Here is a 20,285-nt window from a genome sequence, read left to right on the forward strand (position 1 = left end):
TGCTGCCTACTCAGAGCTGGTAGAGACAGCAGAGGAAAGCAGCTGAGTACTCCTGAGCTTATTTTTCCAAGACCACAGAGCAACGTTCTCTGAACAATAAGATAAAAGCATTTCTAGGCACCCTCTGTACCCTTTTTATTTGTTATTTTTATTTTTATTTTTTGGAGATGGAATCTCACTCTAGCGCCCAGGCTGGAGTGCAATAGCACAATCTTGGCTCACTGCAACCTCCCCCTCCTGGGTTCAAGCGATTCTCCCACCTCAGCCTCCCAAGTAGCTGCGATTACAAGCATGCACCACCATGCCTGGCTAATTTTTGTATTTTTAGTAGAGACAGGGTTTCACCATGTTGGCCAGGCTAGTCTTAACTCCTGACCTCAGGTGATCTACCCACTTGGGCTTGTCAAAGTGCTGGGATTACAGGCATGAGCCACCGCCCCAGCCTCTGGTCCCTTTTTAAAAGTTGGGAATTAAAATGTAACTAAGTTCAAACAGTTGCAGATGAGCTACTCTGTTACTCAGGGATGGGAGATTAAATCCAGTACCTATGTCCCAGTCCACCTGGGACAAGCCCAGTTTGTGCTGTTGTTATCCTGGTATAATTTCTTTTTTTTTTTTTTTTTGGAGATGGAGTCTCGCTCTGTCACCCAGACTGGAGTGCAGTGGCATGATCTCAGCTCAATGCAACCTCTGCCTCCTGGGTTCAAGCGATTCTTCTGCCTCAGCCTCCTGAGTAGCTGAGACTACAGGTGAGCGCCACCACGCCCAGCTGATTTTTTGCATTTTTAGTAGAGATGGGGTTTCACCATGTTAGCCAGGATGGTCTCAATCTCCTGACCTCGTGATCCGCCCGCCTCAGCCTACCAAAGTGCTGGGATTACAGACATGAGCCACCACCGCACCCGGCCAATTTTTTTTTTTTTTTAAGGGACAGGGTCTTGCCCTGTTGCCCAGGTTGGAGTACAGTGCCACAACCACAGCTCACTGCAGCCTTGACTGCCCAGGCTTAAGCAATCCTCCCACCTCAGCCTCCTCAGTAGCTTGGACTGCAGGTGCATGCCACCATGCCCAGCTAATTTTTTTTTTTTTTTTTTTTTTTGAGACGGAGTCTCGCTTTGACACCCAGGCTGGAGTGCAGTGGTGTGATCTTGGCTCACTGCAACCTCTGCCTCCCGGGTTCAAGCGATTCTCCTGCCTCAGCCTCCCGAGTAGCTGGGACTACAGGTGCGTGCCACCACACTCGGCTAATTTTTTGTGTTTTTAGTAGAGATGGGGTTTCACTGTGTTAGCCAGGATGGTCTCAATCTCCTGACCTCGTGATCCGGCCGCCTCGGCCTCCCAAAGTGCTGGGATTACAGGCGTGAGCCACCGCGCCCGGCTGATTTTTTTTTGTAGACACTGGGTCTCGCTATATTGCTCAGGCTTGTCGTAAAACTCCCAGCTTCAAGTGATCCTCCCGCCTCAGCCTCCCAAAGTGCTGAGATACCACACCTGGCCCTGGTATAAATATTAATACCATCACTTTTTACTCTCAAGTCTCTCCGAGTTTGAATAATAAATTAGTCCTTCCAGGAGTAAGTTATAAGAGTTTGGTTTTAAGGAAGGACAGTGCACTTAAATGCAAAACAAAATCGCAGGCAAGTTGGAGAGCTCACCCCTCTTATGTTTCCGACATGAATCAAAAAGCCTGTTTCAGGGGAACATTAAAGGCGCTCAGTCAATGCTAAGGCTCAGCAGTTTGCGTGACTATTGCTTCTCATTGGGGAGGAGTCCTAAGCAAGAGGACTGGGGCTTCCTCACCCCAGGCCAGGTGGGAGCCCCATCAAAGGTGGCACCTGACATCACAGTCTAAGTGTCTGTGGATGGAGAGACAGGCTGCCAGTTTATTTTAAGATAAATCAGAACTTCTACTTATAATATTAAGTGACAACAGACTTGCCTCCTTTTTACTGAGCAGAAAGGGTGAAAAACCAGCCAGGCATGGTGGCTCACACCTGTGATCCCAGCACTTTGGGAGGCGGGTGGATTACCTGAGGTCAGGAGTTCAAGACCAGCCTGACCAACATGGTGAAACCCTGTCTCTACTAAAAATACAAAAATTAGCTGGGCTTGGTGGTGGACACCTATAATCCCAGCTGCTTGGGAGGCTGAAGCAGCAGAATCACTGGAACTCGGGAGGCGAGTATTGCAGTGAGCCAAGATTGCACCATTGCACTCCAGCTTGGGCAACAAAAACAAAACTCCATCCCCCCTCAAAAAAAAGAAAAAAAAAAAAAAGGGTGAAAAATCAATTTGCCTTTATTGTCGTTTTTTCATCATTTAATCTCTGGTCTTGTCCACTGGCCTTTTCTCAAGCAGGCAGGCTGGTCCACAGGTCTTAGCAAGTGCCCCCAACCTGCCTGGGCTGAGGTGGACAGTCTCATTTATAGACAAAGCAAGGGAAAAAACAAGCCCAGGAGAGGTGGTATTTTGAAAAGCTGGCTCTGAGAGTGATTTTAAAGGGCCAAAGTGGGCTGGTGCGAGTGCAGTGGTGTTTATAACTAATAGATCACAACCAGTGGCAGATTTCTTTGTTCTTTCTCTACTCCCATTGCTTTACTTGACTAGCCGCACCCCCCTCCCCCGCCAAAAAAAAAGACCAAAGCAATAATAACCTGATGGCAGTAGCTACGTTAAAGAAAGAGTACGACTCATTGAGAATGGTGGTTCTTGCAAAACACCTCAAATTTTACTCATGGTACAAAAGTATTTAATAAGTGACACATCAGTACAGAAAAACAGAGCTTAGGTAAAGCTTATAGCTTGTCCTTTAAAACCAGAATGGCCAAGTGAAAAGTCTGTACAGATTATTTTTACTATTAAAAAAATCAAAGGGACACACTGGGAATTGAACTACTATGCTTTTTCTTCATTCTAGAGATGACATATATGTTTTCCGATAAGTAATCTACCACACATTGCACTAAACCAAAGCATACAAACAGCCAGTAAAGCTGTGCCCTACCTGCTACTCATGCTGGGCTGGACAGTGGAACACCATCTTAGTAAGAGATATATTGACAGGAAGAAACTGCAGAGTCCCTACCTAACCCAGAGAACCTTACAAACTGGTTTATACAGAAAGGATTTTCAGCAAACATACTAACATGCTATAAGAATGTTTTAGTCTATTTCTAGCACACAGCATACATTCATAGGTGCCCAGTACAATAGGAACGAATGCCAATGTAGAAAGCATTTTTGCCTTCACAGTACTAACACCTAAAAAGCACACAGCATATAATACTTTGATCTTTAAGTGGATAATCATGGAAGTTCCAAGATCACATCCACTAGGTTAGCCTGAGTATTCATCTATAAAAATATATTTTTTTCCCAAAAATAATGCTAAAAGAGACATCTAGAAACAGTGGGACTACATCAGGACCAGAAGACAGTGACACAAGGACTGCAAATGTTAAGACTAGGAGTAGCTTTTCATATGGAGCTTTTATGTAGAGGATATCTCTTTCTGTTGATTCCTACAGCCAAGACAAGATATGATCACAGGAGATTCCGAAATCTCAAGCTGGGCTTGAGTAACACCCTAGATAAAAATCAGGAACCCCACTGCAGCTGAAGTATTGAAACTGTGACCCATGTGAAAAAGAGGTGCAAGTGCACAAAGATTCATGCAGAGGCTGCTGGAACACAGGGTGGTGGCAGTGGGTTAGTTCACACTTACACACCAGCAGGTATGCTGGGGAAGGACCCCCCAGGTGGAGTGCTTGACATGGGCTCGCTCCAGAGGCGTCTGACCCAGAAGCTCCTGAGAGAGGTGTCTACTTGAGGAGGGGAGGAGTACTATGGTTAATGAATACAAGAGGTGTTTCAGGAGAAATAGGTCCAGGAGGGTTAGGTCTTTTTGGTTTTGACCTATCAATACTTAACATAAATGAGTTACATAACAGAGTCAGTCTTTCCAAGATGTGTTCTGTCATCATGAGCTGGGCCTATTGGGCTGGTGACATCCAGAATGATCCCATTCATTGGCTGGAGGTAGGACCTAGTGCCGCAGATTGTTCTGGGAAGCTGACACAGAAGATGATTTGCACAACGAAGTCACCACTAAGCCACTGCTTAAGTCCAGTCCTCGGCCTTCTTTTTCCTATATGAGAAAACAACCAAAAGGAAGGACTAGAAAGAGCCCTGGCTTGGAATCTTGCCTCTGATATGGCGAAGGCAGAGCTGAAGGTGGGAACGTGGACCTCCAGAGTACATAGGAAGGGAACACAGGTTATTGGTTATTCTGCATTTCTGCTCAATACTGGCCTGCCCTAGTCTTAATTTTTTTTTATTATTATTTTTAAAGAGGTAGGGTCTTGCTCTGTCACCCAGGCTGGAACATAGTGGCTTGATCATAGCTAACTGCTGCCTGGAATTCCTGTGCTCAAATGGTCTTCCTGCCTCAGCCTCCTGAGTAGCTAGGACTACAGGTGTGCACCACTACAGCTGGCTAACTTTTTTATTTTTGTAGAGACAGGGTCTTGGTATGTCACTTAGGCTGGTCTTGAACTCCTGGGCTTGAGTGATTCTCCTGCCTTGGCCTCCCAAAGTGCTGGAATTGTAAGTATGAGCCACTGTGTCCAGCCTGGCCCTGGTCATTCTTAAAGTGCACTCTTAAAATGTACCTCCCTTCACTGGAAAACATTTTTCTTTCTTTCTTTTTTTAGATAGGGGTCTTGCTATGTTGCCCAGGCTGAAGTGCAGTGGCTATTCACAGGCATCACTGCTGTGCAACACAGCCCCAAACTCCTAGGCTCAAGTGACTCTCCTGCCTCAGCCTTCCAAGTAGCTGGGACTACAGGCATGCACCACCATACCCAACACCATTTCTTTTTCTTTTTTTTTGACACAAGGTCTGACTCTGTCACCCAGGCTGGACGCAGCGGGGCAATCACAGCTCACGGCAGTCTCAACCTTCTGGGCTCAAGCGGTCCTGCCACCCAGCCCCCCAAGTAGCTGACTGGGACTACAGGTGCACACCAGCACACCAAGCTAATTTTTGTATTTTTCATAGAGATAGGGTTTTGCCATGTTTCCTTGGCTGGTCTCAAACTCCTGAGCTCAAGCCATCTGCCTGCCTCGGCTTCCCAAAGTGCTGGGATTATAGGTGTGAGTTACCATATCCAGTCTCCTATTTTTCTTATAAAGAGCTTGCATTGTAAGAAAAGCAAGGCAGGGCCAGGTGCAGTGGCTCATGCCTGTAATCCCAACACTTTGGGAGGCCAAGGCGGACCATGCTTCAGGAGTTTTGAGACCAGCCTGGCCAACCTGGTGACACCCTATCTCTACTAAAAATACAAAAATTAGCTGGGCGTGGTGGCAGGTGCCTGTAGTACCAGCTACTCGGGAGGCTGAGGCAGGAGAATCGCTTGAACCTGGGAGGCAGAGGTTCCAGTGAGCCAAGATCGTGCCACTGCACTCCAGCCTGGGTGACAATAGCAAAACTCTGTCTCAAAGAAAAAAAAGAAAGGCAAGGCAGAATGAGACCTGAGACCTGCTTTTTGGGTTCTGTCCTTCTGATTAGGAATTCTAAGATGGTACCTGGGGCTTCGTTCATGAAAACATGAGAAGGTCCCAGCCACAGTAGAATAGCAACTCACTCTTCTGATGCCTCATCAGCTGCTGGACTGATACTGGCCAGTTTGAAGGGAGAATGATGGGGGAAGCGTGGGAGGTTTGTGTTCGGTATTTCTACCTGGAACTTTCTAAGTGGCTCAAAGTGGCTAAATAAATAGGCAGTAGTAACTTACTGCTCTGTAGTCCAAAAACATTTCTTTAAAAGCCAGAAAATCTGTGAAAGTGAGCAGCATGTCGAATATGTCACCAGCCACTTCATCCTTATGGTGCCTGCAAATGGAACAGACGGCTGTTTCGTGAATGAATGATGAGACAGTCCTCAAGATTGCTTTTGTTTTTCTTTCCCTCACCCCAGCCCCACCCCCTGCATTTTTTTTTTTTTTAAGAGACTGGGTCTTGCTGTGTCACCTAGGCAGGAGTACAGGGGTGCAATTATAGCTCACTGTAGCCTTGAACCCCTGGGCTCAAGGGATCCTGCAGTCTCAGCCTCCTGAGTAGCTAGGCCGACAGGTATGCAACGCCACACCTAACTAATTTATTTTTTGTAGAGTTGGGGCCTCACTATGTTGCCCAGGCTGGTCTTGAACTCCTGGGCTCAAGTGATCCTCCTCCCTTGGCCTCCCAAAGCACTGAGAATACAAGTGTGAGCCACTGCCTGGTCTTTTCAAGATTTCATTAAAAGGTTTGATGGGACCTAACCACCAAGGGCATGCACAGGAAAACAAACAAAACAAGAAGGTCTTTTGGTCAGCCTAGGGAAGGAAGAAAGTGAGAAAACAAAACACAAAAATCAGTCAAGCTCAACTCACTGTAATGTTGTGGTGAAAGCTGCCATGTTGAACCCAGGAATCCGCTGCAGCAGCTGTTCTTCAATATATTTTTCTACCAAAGAAATCTGCAACAGTGGAAAGGATTTTGGTGAGACCACACTTTGGAAAAACAAGACTTCTTTTCAGAAAGCCTGCCCTCCAGCCCTTCCTAAACATTTCCTGAGGTCTGTGTGCCACAACCTACACTGAGTGCCAAGGATACCAAAGAGGACCAAAACACAGCTCCTGTCCTGGAGAACTCAGCCTGGTGTGGAAGAGAAGCATTAGCTGATAATGATGCTGTAGCAGGGTGAATGCTCTGACACAGGTGGAGACAGTGAGTAGCACAGTGCCCACACCCACAACCCAGTGCAGGATGCAATAAATGGAGGCTTTGCCTCCTAGGTAGAGGGCATCTGTGTAAACAGAACATATGGACATGGAGGCAGTCACAGGTTCCTTCTGGGCAGGTTTGTTTATGTCATGCTTCTGTGTTAAGAAAATAAAGTCTTGGAGGCTGAAATGGATTCTTAGATGACAGAATCCGGGCCGGGCGTGGTGGCTCAAGCCTGTAATCCCAGCACTTTGGGAGGCCGAGACAGGCGGATCACAAGGTCAGGAGTTCAAGACCATCCTGGCTAACACGGTGAAACCCCGTCTCTACTAAAAAATACAAAAAGCTAGCCGGGCGAGGTGGCGGGCGCCTGTAGTCCCAGCTACTCGGGAGGCTGAGGCAGGAGAATGGCGTAAACCCAGGAGGCGGAGCTTGCAGTGAGCTGAGATCTCACCACTGCACTCCAGCCCGGGCGACAGAGCGAGACTCCGTCTCAAAAAAAAAAAAAAAAAAGACAGAATCCCAGGGGCTTGCAAGAGGCCTCAGGGTAAAGTGTAGAGACCCAAGGGTGACGAGCTGAGGTTCCTGGGTTCCAGTCTTGGTTTTTCTACCAAATAGTTAGTGATCCTGGTCTCAGTTTTCACTTTTACTTAATAGTCATGCATACTATGACTGGATTATATAGAAGAAAGAAAGAGTATGTGAAAGCAGAAAGGTTTGTCAAAAGCATGCAAATGCAAAGTATGAAGAACTCATGTACTGTGATTGAAAGCAGGACTATGATAAGCCAAACTTTATTTATTATATTTATTATATATTTTTTTAGATAAAGAGGTCTTACTTTGTTGCCCAGGCTGGTCTCAAACTCCTGAGCGCAAGTGATTCTTCCACCTCAGCCTCCCAAATAGCTGGCACTACAGGTGTGCTACCAAGCCCAGGTCAAACTTCTTTTAAATAAGAAGCTGATGAGCTAATCAAATATTTGCCTGAAAGCCTTTTGGAAAATAGCCCCAAAGGCTGTGCAGAGGAAAATGAACTTAAACCAGATTCTAAAGAGGATTCCTGGCAGTGTACTGGTGGCATATTTTAAAAAGCAGCAAATTTCAATGTCTTTTGATTCTAAATTTAAATTTTTAAAACTCTGACCTCCTGGTAGGAGACATAGAAATCTACTTACGTATTCATTAAAAATAGGTGTGTAGGTGAGTTTATTCTCTTCTGTGTCTTCAAACTCCAGGTAGTACTTGTCCATGAAATTTCTCTGTAATAACTGGAACTCGTCATCTGAACCACAATGGGGAAAATTTATTCTTTTTAATGGAGATTACCAACCATTATGATTTATAAGTAGGCAGGATCTATGTCAGCAGTACTACTTTCTCAATGGTCAGTCTCTGGAAGGAAAGCTAATGTTTTAAGAGGGTATTAAATGGGACCCTGATGTTGAAATAGACCAATCCTGTTTTTCTTTTTTTTTTTTTTTTTTTTGAGCTGGAGTTTCATTCTTATTGCCCAGGCTGGAGTGCAACTGTGCAATCTTGGTTCGCTGCAACCTCCACCTCCAGGGTTCAAGAGATTCTACTGCCTTTTGTCTCCTGAGTAGCTGGGATTACAGGCGTGTGCCACCTCGCTGGGCTAATTTTGTATTTTTAGTAGACACAGGGTTTCATCATGTTGGCCAGGCTGGTCTCGAACTCCTGACCTCAGGTGAGCTGCCTGCCTCAGCCTCCCAAAGTGCTAGGATTACAGGTGTGAGCCACCACGCCCAGCCCTGTTTTCTTTTTAAATTGTGGTGAGATATACAAATTTTTTTTTTTTTTTATCATTTTAATGTTGAAGCACACAGCTCAGTGGCTTTAAGTATGTTCACATTGTTGTGCAGTGATCATCACCATCCTTCAGTCCATTTTAACCACATCCACACAGGGTGGCTTGGGAACTCCCTCACATTACTTTTCTGGAAAGGAATGGATTGGTTCTCTCTTATTTTGATATAACTTTAGCAGCAATTGTGGAAACACTGTAGTGATTAAAAGTATGGGGTCTGAAAGAGGCTAGCCTGTCTGGGTTTAAATCGCATCTCAGCTACTTACTAATTGTGTGACCTTGGGTCATTTACTTAATTTCTCTAAACCCCATATAAACTTCTCATTTATCTGGAAAATAAGAATGGTTTATAGTAGTTATCATATACGACTGGAAGTGGAATTTAGATGAGAATTCATGTAAATAGATTAGTTCATAGTGAACACTTAATAGATGATAGGGAAGAGGGAATCTTTTTTTTTTTTAACTGAGACAGGGTCTCCCTATGGTGCCTAGGCTGGTCTTGAACTCCTAGACTCAAGCAATCCACCTGCTTTGGCCTCCCAAAGTGTTGGGATTACAGGTGTGAGCCACTGTACCCAGCCCGGAATAAGGAATCTTAACAACTGAATAGATTATTTCTAAAAATAAAAGTTTCAGAAAGGACCTAGACCTTGGGATAAATACTGTAGGCTCACAGAAGGCTCATTTTCCCATAGCATATAGGGTATAATAGGCAAGATAACTGAATGGATTCTTCAGTATTCCCCAGAAATCCCCAAGTCCACATGGGAAACGAACTTAATGATGAAACATCTATATTCAGGAGTTAAGGGCATGAACCTTTATAACCTTTATACCTGAAGGTATAAAACATTGGTCAGTAATTTTCTTTTTTCTTTTTTTTTTTGAGACGGAGTCTCGCTCTGTCGTCCAGGCTGGAGTGCAGTGGCGCAATCTCTGCTCACTACAAGCTCGCCTCCCGGGTTCATGCCATTCTCCTGCCTCAGCCTCCCCAGCAGCTGGGACTACAGGCACCCGCCACCGCGCCCGGCTAATTTTTGGTATTTTTAGTAGAGACAGGGTTTCACCGTGGTCTTGATTTCCTGACCTTGTGATCCGCCCGCCTCAGCCTTCCAAAGTGCTGGGATTACAGGCATAAACCACCATGCCCGGCCTGGTCAGTAATTTTCATACTAAATGGATTAAGCCATACAGCCAACACCACCAAATAACAGTGTTCTTTTCCTAATTCTCATAAAACTTAAAGTCAACAGAATTTCGCAAATGTAAGTTTTCCCCTCCCACATACTTGTCTTAAACCTCTGGGGACTGTTACTGCTTGTCTGTTACTTAGCAGGTTTCATGGATGCCCAAATACATCCACAAGTAGGAACTCAAAACCTAGGAAAATACAGAACCAGCTGAAGCTTAACACTTTGTTTTCTTTATAGCCATGTATGCTTGTGGTTATGGTTTTATGTATCTTTTTTCGTTTTTGAGACGGAGTCTCGCTCTGTCGCCTCCACGCTGGAATGCAGTGGTGCGATCTCCGCTTACTGCAAGCTCCGCCTCCCAGGTTCACGTTCTCCTGCCTCAGCCTCCTGAGCAGCTGGGACTACAGGCGCCCGCCACCACGTCTGGCTAATTTTTTTGTATTTTTAGTAGAGACGGGGTTTCACCATGTTAGCCAGGATGGTCTTGATCTCCTGACCTCGTGATCCACCTGCCTCGGCCTCCCAAAGTGCTGGGATTACAGGCGTGAGCCACCACACCTGGCCTGGTTTTACGTGTTTTATGGCATGAAAATGTTAAAACTCAAAACTATCTAAAAATGAAATTGCTCTCACCCTACATAAGAAATAGAGTAGATCATTATTTCCTATAGTTTTGCAAAGAACTCCACACTACTGGGGCCCCATTACCTGAGTCAGTCCCTTTCAGGCCTCTGAATCTATGCTTATTAGATGTTTTCAGGAGTACTGGGCCGTTTGTTTCTAAGACAAACTGCAGTAAGCCTTTACTTAAGTATTACATTGTGCTACATTAAAAATTGCAGGCAGCTTGATGTTTTCTCTTTTTAAAATTAACTCTCCAAATTGATTTCAGTGTCCTTAAAGAAGAAGCAAGCAAGTCCTTAAAAACAGTATCTTAAAAGCTTACCCATGATAATGTCCTCTAAATATCCAACCACAGCATCAAATTCTGCATCAGAGGCGGAGGAGCTGAAAAACATGCCTGGATTAGGTGCTATTTCAAATAATGCATTAAAAAAAATGTTTTTAGTATGGACGTTTTCAAACACGCACAAGAGGAAAAAAAGAGAAGCAAAACGAACTTCCCATCACCCATCTTCAACAATATAAGAATGACTGTCTAATCTAGTAAGTCCAAACAGAAGAAAACACACTCGGCACGTTTGTGACATGAACGTTCAATGTCATGACTCCACTTTAATAAAAACTGGTTCTCCATGCTCTTCGCTATCACCCCATACCTGTCTGCTTGTGAGCATGAACCCGGCACGGGTGAAACACCTGCCAGGGGGGTCATTTGGTCAGGAGTCCGGGAGGCGGGGGCCAGGGAGGCGTGGAAGGGCCTCGGGCGCGGGGCCGGGCCTCGGCAGCTCAACCCCACCAGGCTTGGCTGACAGCTGAGGGTTGGCGGCTGGGGATTGTGATGGAGGTGTTGATCAACGGTGACACCCGACTCGCACTCCTGTCCTGCGGGGCCTGAAACCTGCGGCCTTAGTACTCTACAAAACGAAGGCCTGGGCTGGGACGGCGCCTTGGCGGTCCCCACCCTGCCCCGCCCCTAACGACACCTGTTTTATAGGGTCAGGCCCGGGCAAACGCCCGCTGTCCCCGTCCCCAAGTCACCTGCCCCCTGGCGGGGCTACTCACAAAGACAGCGCAAAGCTCTCTTCTTCTAAGGCGTCCATCGCCGCCGCCCCGAGTAGGCTCCTGCCCCGAGTAGGCTCCTATCCCGCCCGCGGCCCAACTCGCATGCAGGTCGCGGCGGCCTGCGGGATTAAGGCCTCTCAGCCAAGGCCGCGGCCCGCTCACTGCCAGGTCGGGTCAGCGCCTGCGCGCCAGGCACCGCCTTGGATACCCGCAGCGTCCACTTTTCCGCCCGGCCTCTACGCCCCGCCGGGCCCTCTGCGCGCGCAGCCGACGCCGCAGGTCCAGGCCTAGGTGACTGCCGCCCCGCCTCCCGTCACCATGGCCACTGCAACCCCTTCCGCTGCCTCACGGCGGGCCGACAGCCAATCACAGGCGCGCGTCACCGATGCCGGGGCGGGGCAAGACAGGGAGAGGAAGTCCCGGAAGGGAATGCGGAGGGATGCGGGGCCTGGCCAAGTCCCCGTTGCGTGGCGACTCAGTCTCAAGTCGCTCCATTTTACGGATGAAGGAAACGAAGCCACGAGCCTGAATTTCCTCACTCGCAATTCGAGAATAAATTGCGCCTCCCAGAGTGTGGAAAATTAAATAGTTTAAGGCGCGTTTGAAGAGCGCTTCTAAGTTGCCAAGTCGCTGGAGAGCCAGTCCTTTATCCCTTAAAACCAGGTGATGCTGACGTCTGATTTCAAGACAATTCCTACCCCTCGTGAAAGGAAGCGCCATCGCAAGAAGTAGATGTCTTGTAATTTGCATTATAATCTTCGCATCATAAAGCTTACTCGGCAATAACTGGTTTCTTGACTAATTATACAAGATGAGAGTCGAAGAACTGTTTTGAACCACGCAATCGGGAATCAGATACTTTTCAGGAAAAGGCCTCTGCAAAACTGCCAAACTTTGAAACAAAGGATTCGTTTGAGCTGATTTCTCTTGATTGGACAACTAAGCATTGTGTCTCTTTAGTTGCATGATATCTTTTGGCCAAAGTGTGGTATATGACTAGAGAAACTAGAGATATTTAAGGTATGAACTGAGGGTCAGGTGGCCTGTCAGAATGGGTTCGCATACATTGTTTATTTTTATTTTTTTGACACAGAGTCGTGTTCTGTCGCCCAGGGTGGAGTGCAGTGGCATGATCTCGGCTGGCCGCCTCTCAGGTTCAAGCGATTCTCGTGCCTCAGCCTTCCAAGTACCTGGGATTACAAGTATCCGCCACCGCGCCCGGCTATTTTAGTAGAGACAGGGTTTCACCATGTTGGCCAGGCTGGTCTTGAACTCCTGACCTCAGGTGATCCACCCACCTTTTCCTCCCAAAGGGCTAGGATTACAGGCGTGAGCCACCACGCCCGGCCTAGCAGGCATCTTTGAATGGACGTAAAATAGATATCTGTGGGATTTGGAACAAAGATGGTTACAAAGACACAGTTGGGTGTGACAGCTGTGACCAAGGTGACATCAATTATTACTAATTTATTTTTTGAGACGGAGTTTCACTCTTGTTGCCCAGGCTGGAGTGCAATGGCGCAATCTTGGCTCAACACAACCTCTGCCTCCCAGGTTCAAGGGATTATCCTGCCTCAGCCTCCCGTGTAGCTAGGATTATAGGCATGCGCCACCATGCCCGTCTAATTTTTTTTGTATTTTTAGTAGAGATGGGGTTTCTCCATGTTGGTCAGGCTGGTCTTTAACTCCCGACCTCAGGTCATCCGCCCGCCTCGGACTCCGAAAGTGCTGGGATTACAGGCGCGAGCCACTGTGTTCAGCCTATTTTATTTTATTTTCTGAGACGGAGTCTTGCTCTGTCGTCCAGGCTGGAATGCAGTGGCGCAGACTCGGCTCACTGCAACCTCTGCCTCAGCCTACTGAGTAGCTGGACTTACAGGCGTGCACCACCACGCCCGGCTAATTTTTGTATTTTTAGTAGAGACGGGGCTTCACCATGTTGGCCAGTGTGGTCTCGAACTCCTGACCTCAGGTGGTCTGCCCACCTTGGCCTCCCAAAGTGTTGGGATTACAGACGTGAGCCACCACGCCCGGTCAGGTGACATCAATTATGAGTTGCTCTGTTTAGCACCAAGTGGAAGATAGGCATTTTAAAAGGTTTGCTGAATTACTGGACTGAGTTTAGTCAAGCCCTGGTCACGCAGCTCCACAGCAAACTCATAATTTATGACCTTTCTCTATATACCACACATTTCTGGACAAAATGAATTTGCCTGCCCTTCCTAAGTCATTGATGGAGTGGAGGAGGAATACACCTTGATTTGATCTGTTCTGGTTATCTATCGCTGTTACAAACCTGAAAACTTAGTGGCCTAAAATAACCATTTTGCTCACTAATCTGTAATTTGGGCAGGGCTTGGCAGGGCCAGCTAGTCTCTATTCCAGTTGGTGTCGGCTGGGGCAGCTGGAATGGACTAGAGGAGCTCCCTCCAAGGTTTACTCACGTGGCTGGCAAGTTAGTGTTGGCTCTTGGCTCTCAGTTGTGGACATTGGCCAGAGAACTGGGGCTGGGGGCTGGGGGTCCAAGTTCCTCCCCATGTATAGGATTCAGGGGATTCTTGGGTTTTCTCACACCATGGTGCTGGGTCTAAGAGCAAGTGTTTCTAGAGACACAGAAATGGAAGCTGGCAGTCACTTAAAGGCCTGGTACTGGAAACTGGCACAGCATCCCTTCCACTGTGTTCCACTGATAAAGCAGACACAGAGCCACCCAAATTTAAGGGGAGTGGACATAAACCTCATTTCTTGACGGGGGGGGGGGGGATGTCAAATAATTTGTGGCCATCTTTTAATCCATTTCACCACCCTTATTGACTCTAGGAACAAATGGGGATAAAGATAAAAAGTACCCACTCAGGGATGTATCAGATAGTGTGCTAAACATTTATAAATACATCGTCACCTTTTGAAATATTTGAAACCCCGTAAAAACAAAAAACCGATATGAGGTGGGTAGTATCTCCACTTTACAGTCTGGAAAACCAAGCAGTAGTGGGACCTGGGTCCAATCCCACCCAAAAGGCCTATTTCAACCATCATGCTGTATAGCCCCTAATCCCTGGGTTGTTAAACCATATTCTTGGAAATCAGAACATGTTTTCTCCTGAATACAGAATGGTCTTTTTCCACTTGTAGCAAAATTAAAAGTTGACTTGAATATACTAAATGTTTTTCCATTAATACTCATTTTTTAAATCCTTTGGGGGTTGGCACCAGGAATTCTGAGTGAATAGCAAAAGGTAAATGATGGGCAATCTTGGAAAGACTTGACCTTAGTTGGTTTTTCATGGATACACATTCAAGATGGTTGAAACTTGTGTAAAAGTCATTTTCTGCTAGTGAAATTGTGTCAGTTTTGTGAATCATTGTTTCCTGGCACTCTGCAAATGGCACCATGACTTCTGCTCTATGTCATTTTAAAAAGGGGCTAATTCATTACAATGTTTTTGGCTGAAATGCTGGATTTCCCCAATGAATCACCTGACAAAATACCGTAATTTTTTGTTTTTCTCCCTGGTAACAATTTATCAGTAGTAAAAGTCTAGCTTTTCTCTTAAATGCTTACATTCAGTTCAGAATATGGATGTACGATTTTACTTTTCCACATAGCTTGCTAACCCCTAGTTTTTTCTTTGATACGGAATTCCTGTCTTTCCCTTGGAGGTGGCTCCACGTTTACAACTTAGCTTCCATCCTGGATGATTTGATCAATGTAATATTGAAGCCCTTTTGTTTTATGATCTAGAAGTTAAGAACAGGAAAAGTAAACCACCTTAGGAACAAAGTTCAAGGGTAGATTTTTAGAAAGCTGTTAGACTCCTGCATTCCTTTGCCTGGCAAATTATCTATTTATTCCATCTATTTTTCCCTCTCTCCACTAAATGTACAGACTACCTTTAGTTTCGGCTGGACCACCGTTTCTTTAATGGTCTATTTACATTTTTTGCTTATCCTTTACCCCCAGCTCACCCCACTCCTCCATTTCATTCTCCAAATAGAAGCCAGAGCCATCTGTTAGAATTATCAAGGCACTTCCATGCTTAAACACCTTTGCTTTCTACTGCACTTAGTATAAAATAGAAAACCCTTCACATAGCCTTCCTGAGCAGTTCCCTGGCCTCTTCAACACTGTAGCATTACCTACTCTACCTACTTGCTTCCTATTTTTCTAGTTACAGGGGCCTTCCATCTGATCCCCAAACCCACTGAGACCCGTTCTTCCTCAGTTAGTGCCTTTGCCTATAATGTTGTGTTCGCCTAGCTACCCAGTCCTAGAAGCTAGTCCTCAGTCTCTGCCAGGCTATGTCCTACTTCCTCCTTTAAGTTTCACTAATGTTACTTCCTCAGTGAGGTTTCTTCTGACACTCCAACCACTATCTAAATTAGTTCCCCCTCATTCTCTCTAGGACCCTATTCTTTTCCACTACAAATTTGTTACAATAAACACAAATATATTGTCTTCTCCCCACCTTAGGAACAAACTTCAAGGGTAGATTTTTAGAAAGCTGTTAGGCTCCTGCATTCCTTGGCCTGGCAAATTATCTATTAATTCCATCTATTTTTCCCTCTCTCCACTAAATGTACAGACTACCTTTAGTCTCAGCTGGACCACTTCCAAGTTATTATTAGACATAATAATAGACAATAATTAGACAAGCTTATTAGACATAAGCTCTACAAACAGGTATTTTGTATGCCACATAGGCACAGTGCTCAGCACATATTAGGTGCTCAATAACAATCTGCTGGATAAGTAAGTGATTGGCCTTATTCTTAATTCTAATACTTGATTCTCTCCTACTCCCAAAAGTGGCCCTTAAAGTCTGAGTATAATGTCTTGGAACCTAGCAGTACATACCAATGAAAGTTGTGAAATCTTAGTCAAAAAAGGCAACAGATGTTTTATTCTTCAATGCAAATTACTGTATTCACCACAAGCTAAAGAAGAGAACAGGTATCTACATATATATTTATATATATATATATATATATATATTTGTTTGGTTTTATGGAAGACTAAAGACATGGAAGAAAATCCAGCACCCCAACATGTACAGCCAGGAAGGAAATCAGCTCTGTAATAGGACAGGTATAATGAACTACAAACAAGAAGGGGCGGAAAAAGAAGAAAAAAAAATGTGCATTGAGTTTAAGACACTGTAAAACTCAGAAGACATATTTACTATTCAAGTATAAACTCTGTAAGGACTTGGCATAAATTGAAAGGCAGCTGCAGAGGTACACCATTATAAAAGAAGTTCTATGAATTTACAATTCTACCTTCCAATTTCCTGGGAGAAAAAACCAAACTCTTGAAGGTCTTCACCGGAGACCCTGAGAGGGATTAACACCTTTGATGAAGACATAGTCAATAATTCATGATTGAACTTACTATTCGAAAACATGTATTTATTTAGAACAATAGAAATACGTGTTCTCAGACTGTCCTCTAGAGTTTGTGAGACTATTAGTTCAAGAGTTTCAAAGTATATTACTTGTAAAAACAATACTGATTAAAAAAAATTTTTTAACAAAAAAACAGAAATCTGATTTGATGGTACCTTAAAAATACCCTAAATACCAAATTTTCTCCAACCTAACATTACAGCTAATTTAAGAATTCCTTCTGCATTGGTAAAACATTTTTTCCTCATAAAATGTGGGTATTGAAATTGGATAGGAACACTATGAATGTGAAAATACCACCAATTTTCTGCAGTTAAAAAAAACAAAAAACAAAAAACAATAAAACAACAAAAAACCTAGAATGTTCTTTGGAATCACTGAAATATCACAAACTTGGGTTTTTTCTTACAGTCTGTGCACCTTCTTTCAGGTTCTCTGTTTTGCTTGTAGTACTGACTGTGTGATTCTAATGTTTATAGATTCAAGTCTTGCAATGCAATATCCATGCTTAACGCACCGGTGTCTCTCCAACCAGTGAGAAGTAATGCATAACCCAGAAATGCTGTCATTTACATCTCCATATAAGACTTCTGCCCCAAATAAAAACTTCAGAATGACACAACACGTCCTGTGTAAAACAATCAAATGAACCCAACATGGAGGATTCCAGTGTGATTTCAGTACTTGGGAGGGTATTGTCTCCTATGGTTTTTCATGGAAGTACCACAGGCCTGGCTGCTAGCATTCAGCTTTCCGTGGCCTTAAAGGGATTTTCTCAGGGCTGGCAAGTTGGATTAGATTCTAAGAGAATTTTGTCTTTGACAAACTACCATTTTTAGCATAAAATCTGGCCATGGCTATAAGTTTCAGTATGTGTACAACTGATTAGAGAGTTTTTTTTCTTTTTCTTTTCAACATTGGCTGGAATTGAGTAGAAAAAAGTCCACGATGCCTCTTCACATGTGTCATGAAATATGAGAAATCTGTCTGATTCTAGATACTATTTCTTTACGACACAATGGGCAGGTCTCCAGCTGCAAGGCACAATCCATGCACAGGTCACTGGGGAGAAACACAGAAAAGCCAGTCAATTTAATGCTTCAAAAGGTCAAACTCCAACTGCCTGCCAACTAAATCTAAAATGTTAACAAGTTTGTTCATTGAAAGGGTTAATAATTATACATGGTTTAAAAAAATGAATATTTAAATAAAAAGTAAATTTTACACTTCTGATCCTCAATTGTCTTAGTCTGAGGAACAAGTAAAAAGTTCATATGCATTCTTCCAGACACTCTATACGTGCATAGCATATACATACAGATGTGTACATACAGGTAGGGATATAGTATTTCTCCCCAGAAAGCCATTTATCCCAGAATCATTTACCAAACAGTCCATCTTTTACCACAGTTTTGACACAATGCCTTTGTCATATGGTAACTTTTCATTTTTAGTTCTATTTCTGGGCTTTTATTGTATTCCATTATTCTGTCATTCCTGTCATAATAGTAATGGGACCAAACTACTAACATTTATTTTAATGTATTTTAAGATGTGGTATGGCTGTCATCTCCATAACTTTCAGAATTTTCTTGCCTTACCCTTTTAAATCAGCATGTCAAGTTCCAGAAAAAAATCATGTTGCTCTTTTTACGTTGACCAAATTAAACTTAGAGTTTACAGAAAACTGTCACCGTTACAATACTGAGAGGTCCTCCTATCCAAGAAGGGACTCATTTATTTAAGTCTTCTATTATACTCTTTGGTAGTTTAAAAGTTTTCTTCATATATGCTCTACATATTTCTTGCTATGTATTCTTAGCCTTTTTTTTTTTAACCATTGTAAAAGGGATCTCCAATTATATGTTCTAATTGGCTGCTATTTATATATATAGCTAGAAAAGCGACTGAGTTTTGTATATTTTGTATATCTTGAAATGCTTCCCGCGTGTCACCATTAAAAAGATGCTAGCTAGTGAAACCCTGTCTCTACTGAACATACAAACATTAGCTGGGTGTGGTGGCGGGCGCCTGTAATCCCAGCTACTTGGGAGGCTGAGGCAGGAGAAATAGCTTGAGCCTGGGAGGTGAAGGTTGCAGTGAGCAGAGATTGCACCACTGCACTCAAGCCTGGGTGACAGAGCAAGACTCCGTTTCAAAAAATAAAAGTAAAAATAAATAAAAAATAAAAATAAAAAAATAAAAAGATGCTAGCATTTGGATGAAATAGATGTGTTTTTTATATTGTTACGGAAGTATCCATCCACTTCTCTTTTATATTGTTTTCATCCCTCCATTCATTTCTGTTTTGCAATATTTCATCCATTAGGAATGGATATAGAATTTTAATAAATGCGGCCGGGCGCGGTGGCTCAAGCCTGTAATCCCAGCACTTTGGGAGGCCGAGACGGGCGGATCACGAGGTCAGGAGATCGAGACCATCCTGGCTAACATGGTGAAACCCCGTCTCTACTAAAAATACAAAAAACTAGCCAGGCAAGGTGGTGGGCGCCTGTAGTCCCAGCTACTCGGGAGGCTGAGGCAGGAGAATGGCGTGAACCCGGGAGGCGGAGCTTGCAGTGAGCTGAGAACCGGCCACTGCACTCCAGCCTGGGTGACAGAGCGAGACTCCGTCTCAAAAAAAAAAAAAAAAAAAAAAAAAAGAATTTTAATAAATGCTCTCTCAGCATTCTTGAAGAAAGTGATAACTGCCCCTCCTGCCTCTGGCCTATTTGAGTAATTATATTAAGTATTTCTATATTGTAGGCCGGGTGTGGTGACTCATGCCTGTAATCCCAGCACTTTTGGGAGGCCGAGGCAGGTGGATCACTTTAGGTCAGGAGTTCGAGACCAGCCTGGCCAACATGGTGAAACTCCGGCTCTACTAAAAATACAAAAATTAAAACTGGGCCTAGTAGCATGCGCCTGTAATCCAAGATACTTGGGAGGCTGAGGCAGGAGAATTGCATGAACCTGGGAGGCAGAGGTTGCAGTGAGCTGAGATCGTGCCACTGTACTCCAGCATGGACGACAGAGTGAGACTCCATCTCAAAAAAACCTGCCCTCATCTAGCTATGGAACTAGCAATTCAAGAACAGTATGAAACTTTGCCTAACGTACAAAAGAGGAAACAACCAAACAAATCCTCTTACCTGTGTCCACATGGCTTCAATTGTGTGTCTGCTACCTCATCACAACAAAGGGAACAGCAGTTTTCTCGGATACTGACTTGCTTCAATAGAGCAAGACGTCTGTGCCTGAGTAGAAAAAGCAATTTGAAATGCATTTTGTCAACAGGGGGCCTGTTAGCAGTGATGCATATGAAATGTTTTGAAAATGCTCTGCACCTGTGAGATATATTCCTTAAACATTGTTCAGTCAAGTTTTCATACGTGCTATCTCCTT

The 20,285-nt window shown here is 44.3% G+C and overlaps 2 protein-coding genes across 4 annotated transcripts in view; both read right to left on the minus strand.

Moving 5' to 3' along the window:
* Window positions 1–2,693: 2,693 nt before the first annotated feature.
* Window positions 2,694–11,771, minus strand: ARL2BP (ADP ribosylation factor like GTPase 2 binding protein). Its single transcript, XM_010365474.2, has 6 exons — window positions 11,475–11,771; window positions 10,735–10,796; window positions 7,943–8,049; window positions 6,432–6,517; window positions 5,796–5,892; window positions 2,694–4,147 (listed from the first exon to the last, which is right to left on the minus strand). Exons 1-6 carry the CDS (start codon window positions 11,510–11,512, stop codon window positions 4,046–4,048), a joined length of 492 nt encoding a protein of 163 aa, XP_010363776.1. The 5' UTR covers window positions 11,513–11,771; the 3' UTR covers window positions 2,694–4,045.
* A 4,578-nt stretch (window positions 11,772–16,349) lies between these two features.
* RSPRY1 (ring finger and SPRY domain containing 1) overlaps window positions 16,350–20,285 on the minus strand; it is a 52,473-nt gene continuing 48,537 nt past the window's right edge. For 2 of the 3 annotated variants that reach the window (XM_010365472.2, XM_030924530.1), the window contains exons 14-15: window positions 20,033–20,137; window positions 16,375–17,942 (exon numbers count right to left, since the gene is read on the minus strand). In XM_010365472.2, coding sequence (XP_010363774.1) covers window positions 17,846–17,942; window positions 20,033–20,137 — 202 coding nt within the window. In that variant the 3' untranslated portion in view covers window positions 16,375–17,845. Of the gene's footprint in view, window positions 17,943–20,032; window positions 20,138–20,285 lie in introns of all 3 variants that reach the window. The other variant, XM_010365473.2, reaches the window with a different exon arrangement.

Source organism: Rhinopithecus roxellana, chromosome 20 (assembly GCF_007565055.1).
Source record: "Rhinopithecus roxellana isolate Shanxi Qingling chromosome 20, ASM756505v1, whole genome shotgun sequence".
In the NCBI taxonomy this organism is placed as follows: Eukaryota; Metazoa; Chordata; class Mammalia; order Primates; family Cercopithecidae; genus Rhinopithecus; species Rhinopithecus roxellana.

Bases quoted from the DNA above. Each gene is read 5' to 3' on its own strand.
- ARL2BP (XM_010365474.2), bottom strand. From the start codon at position 11,512: ATGGACGCCTTAGAAGAAGAGAGCTTTGCGCTGTCTTT. The intron at 10,797-11,474 runs GTGAGTAGCCCC...CATGTTTTTCAG, and splicing joins GAGAGCTTTGCGCTGTCTTT to CTCCTCCGCCTCTGATGCAG. The intron at 5,893-6,431 runs GTGAGTTGAGCT...TTCCATTTGCAG, and splicing joins GCTTTCACCACAACATTACA to GCACCATAAGGATGAAGTGG.